The 3,517-nt window shown below is 66.0% G+C and overlaps 1 protein-coding gene across 1 annotated transcript; it reads left to right on the forward strand.

The window, feature by feature from the left end:
- Window positions 1-480: 480 nt before the first annotated feature.
- LOC112873882 (subtilisin-like protease SBT1.2) lies at window positions 481-3,137 on the forward strand. The gene has a single exon (XM_025936975.1). It carries the CDS (start codon window positions 688-690, stop codon window positions 2,977-2,979), a length of 2,292 nt encoding a protein of 763 aa, XP_025792760.1. The 5' UTR covers window positions 481-687; the 3' UTR covers window positions 2,980-3,137.
- Window positions 3,138-3,517: the final 380 nt, after the last annotated feature.

The following is a 3,517-nucleotide window of genomic DNA, read 5'->3' on the forward strand; positions in this document are numbered from 1 at the left end:
TCTACGCGTGGCGCGTTCGCGCCTCCACCTTCAGGGAGCGGGCCCCGGTGGTCAACCGCCCATGAACCTCGGCGCTGCAGCGCCAGCTGCAGGAAGCTAAACTTTTGCCTCACCGGCTCACCGCCGCTGCATCTCACCGGCAGCCGGGGCCCACGGAAAATATCTTTCCCAGAAAGACTTTTGTAGGGTAGTTACACGTTCAGCTGAAGGACAAGTTCCCAACGTGGGGGCACCGGAATCCAATTCCGCCGGACCCCATCCATTCCGGCCAGCTATCACGAGACCTGAACGAGGACCATGGTCCATGGCAGGCAGGCCGGCCGGGCCCCGCGCGGCAGTGTCAGCCGCATGGGGCGCGGACACCGGCCCGCGCCCCCACGCCGATGCGGTAGCGCCATCATTTAAAACCAGCTGACGCCTCTGGCCCTCTGCCCTCCAGCTCACTGCCAGTGCCACTGTGCCCGCCCGCCCACCCATCACTCCACTCCCACAGCCTCGGCCTCAGCCAGCACCCAGACCCAGCAGCTGCCACCACCAGGTAGCCCCCTCCCCAGCCATAAAAACTCGCGCTGGATCGCCCCGTCGCCGCCGCCCACGCCGTCCCACACCACACCTCCACTTCAGGCTTCCACCCACATTGCCAGGCAGCTACCTCCTGTGGCGCCGCCGCCGCCGCCGCTCCTGGACATGGAGAATCCCCGGTGGTGCCTCCCCGCCCTCGCCTCCCTGCTGCTGCTGCTTCTGTCCCTGTCCCTCTCGCCCCGCGCCGCGGCGTACCTCCAGGAGCGCAAGAACTACATCGTGCACCTCCGGCCGCGCGACGGCGGCGGCGGCGGCGGCTCCGTCGAGGAGTGGCACCGCTCGTTCCTGCCGCAGGCGGCGGCGGGGCCGGACTCCGCGGCCGACGGAGGCGGCGACAGCCCGCGGATCATCTACTCCTACAGCGACGTGTTCCCCGGCTTCGCGGCGCGGCTGACGGACGAGGAGGCGGAGGCACTGCGGGCCACGGACGGGTGCGTGCGCCTGTACCCGGAGGTGTTCCTGCCGCTGGCGACCACCCGCTCGCCGGGCTTCCTCGGCCTCCACCTCGGGAACGAGGGGTTCTGGAGCCGCTCCGGGTTCGGCCGCGGGGTGGTGATCGGGATCCTGGACACCGGGATCCTGCCCAGCCACCCGTCCTTCGGTGACGACGGGATGCAGCCGCCGCCCAAGGGGTGGAAGGGCACCTGCGAGTTCAAGGCCGTCGCCCGGGGCGGATGCAACAACAAGATCATCGGCGCGCGGGCGTTCGGGAGCGCCGCGGTGAACTCCACCGCGCCGCCGGTGGACGACGCCGGCCACGGCACGCACACGGCCAGCACCGCCGCCGGCAACTTCGTCGAGAACGCCAACATCAGGGGCAACGCGGACGGCACGGCGTCCGGGATGGCGCCGCACGCGCACCTCGCCATCTACAAGGTGTGCACGCGCAGCCGCTGCTCCATCATGGACATCATTGCCGGGCTCGACGCCGCCGTCAGGGACGGCGTCGACGTCCTCTCCTTCTCCATCGGCGCCTACTCGGGCACGCAGTTCAACTACGACCCCATCGCCATTGCGGCGTTCAAGGCCATGGAGCGCGGCATCTTCGTCAGCTGCGCCGCGGGGAACGCGGGCCCGGAACCCGGCACGGTCGGCAACGGCGCGCCGTGGATGCTCACCGTCGCGGCGGGCACCATGGACCGCGCGATTCGGACCAATGTCAAGCTCGGGAACGGCCAGGAGTTCCACGGCGAGTCCCTGTTCCAGCCGGGGAACAACTCCGCCGCGGACCCGGTCCCGCTCGTGTACCCGGGCGCCGACGGCTTCGACGCCAGCCGCGACTGCAGCGTGCTGCGCGGCTCCGAGGTGACCGGCAAGGTGGTGCTATGCGAGAGCAGGGGCCTGAACGGCCGCATCGAGGCGGGCCAGACCGTGGCGGCGTACGGCGGGGTGGGCATGATCGTGATGAACAGGGCGGCGGAGGGGTACACCACCTTCGCCGACGCGCACGTCCTCCCGGCGTCGCACGTGAGCTACGACGCCGGCACCAAGATCATCTCCTACCTCAACTCCACGGGCAACGCGACGGCGAGCATCGACTTCAAGGGGACGGTCATCGGGTCGTACCCGTCGCCGACCGTCACCTTCTTCTCGTCCCGCGGGCCCAGCAAGGCCAGCCCGGGCATCCTGAAGCCGGACATCACGGGTCCCGGCATGAACATCCTGGCGGCGTGGGCGCCGAGCGACTCGCACACGGAGTTCTCCGACGGCGGGGCCGACCTCTCCTTCTTCGTGGAGTCCGGGACGTCCATGTCGACGCCGCACCTGAGCGGCATCGCGGCGCTCCTCAAGAGCCTGCACCCGGACTGGTCCCCCGCGGCGATCAAGTCGGCGATCATGACGACGTCCGACGCGGTGGACCGCACCGGCCTGCCCATCAAGGACGAGCAGTACCGCCACGCCACCTTCTACGCCATGGGCGCGGGCTACGCGAACCCCGCCCTCGCCTTCGACCCCGGCCTCGTCTACGACCTCCGCGCCGACGACTACATCCCCTACCTCTGCGGGCTGGGTCTCGGGGACGACGGCGTCACGGAGATCGCGCACCGCCCCATCGCCTGCGGCGGCGTGAAGGCCATCACCGAGGCGGAGCTCAACTACCCGTCCCTCGTCGTGAGCCTGCTGTCCCAGCCCATCACGGTGAACCGCACGGTGACCAACGTGGGCAAGGCCAGGTCGGTGTACACCGCCGTGGTGGACATGCCCAAGGACGTGTCGGTGGTCGTGCGGCCGCCGATGCTCCGGTTCACGGAGCTTAAGGAGAAGCAGAGCTTCACGGTGACGGTGCGGTGGGCCGGCGAGCCGAACGTCGCCGGCGCCGAGGGGAACCTGAAGTGGGTCTCCGACGATGATTACATCGTGAGGAGCCCCCTCGTGATTCCAGGGAAAGGCGAGTAGATCGCAGAGTATGTATAGCGTCTCTCTAGGCTACTGGACTTGTACGGCTCGTTTGTATAGGGTGCGAAATTGGAGTTCTTCTCACGCGACGTGTCCTACCTCAGCTGCAATTTTGGTGTGTAAATAACGGAGATCAATAAAGCTGTGTCCTTGGGATATAGCCTTGCATTTGCAAGCGATGCCGCTCCATTTCTGAAACTCCAGGAATGTAGCCAACATGTGCGGAGGACATGGTCACATGAACGATCAGCCAACACTCTCGCACAGCTCCTAGCTGATCCACAACGTGTTCAGAAGAAAACAACAGATATGAGTTTTAGATTTGGTTTTTTTTTGCCTTTTAATTTTCCTAGATCCTACTAGTAGCTACTGAAGTCTGAAGTCTGAACTATGCGAGAAGCGATGATGCGGTGCAACTGTAACACGGACGGTTGATCTTTTTGCCTTGCTTGCCGCCGAAGGACTCTTGTTCAGTAAGTACATGGATCATGCAACTTACTGCCACCTTTCGAGATCTGATTGGATCTCTTGCGCACCG

Source organism: Panicum hallii, chromosome 9 (assembly GCF_002211085.1).
Source record: "Panicum hallii strain FIL2 chromosome 9, PHallii_v3.1, whole genome shotgun sequence".
NCBI classification, from domain to species: domain Eukaryota; kingdom Viridiplantae; phylum Streptophyta; class Magnoliopsida; order Poales; family Poaceae; genus Panicum; species Panicum hallii.

Excerpts from the sequence above, each read along its gene's own strand:
- LOC112873882 (XM_025936975.1), top strand. The coding sequence starts at position 688 with ATGGAGAATCCCCGGTGGTGCCTCCCCGCCCTCGCCTCCCTGCTGCTG.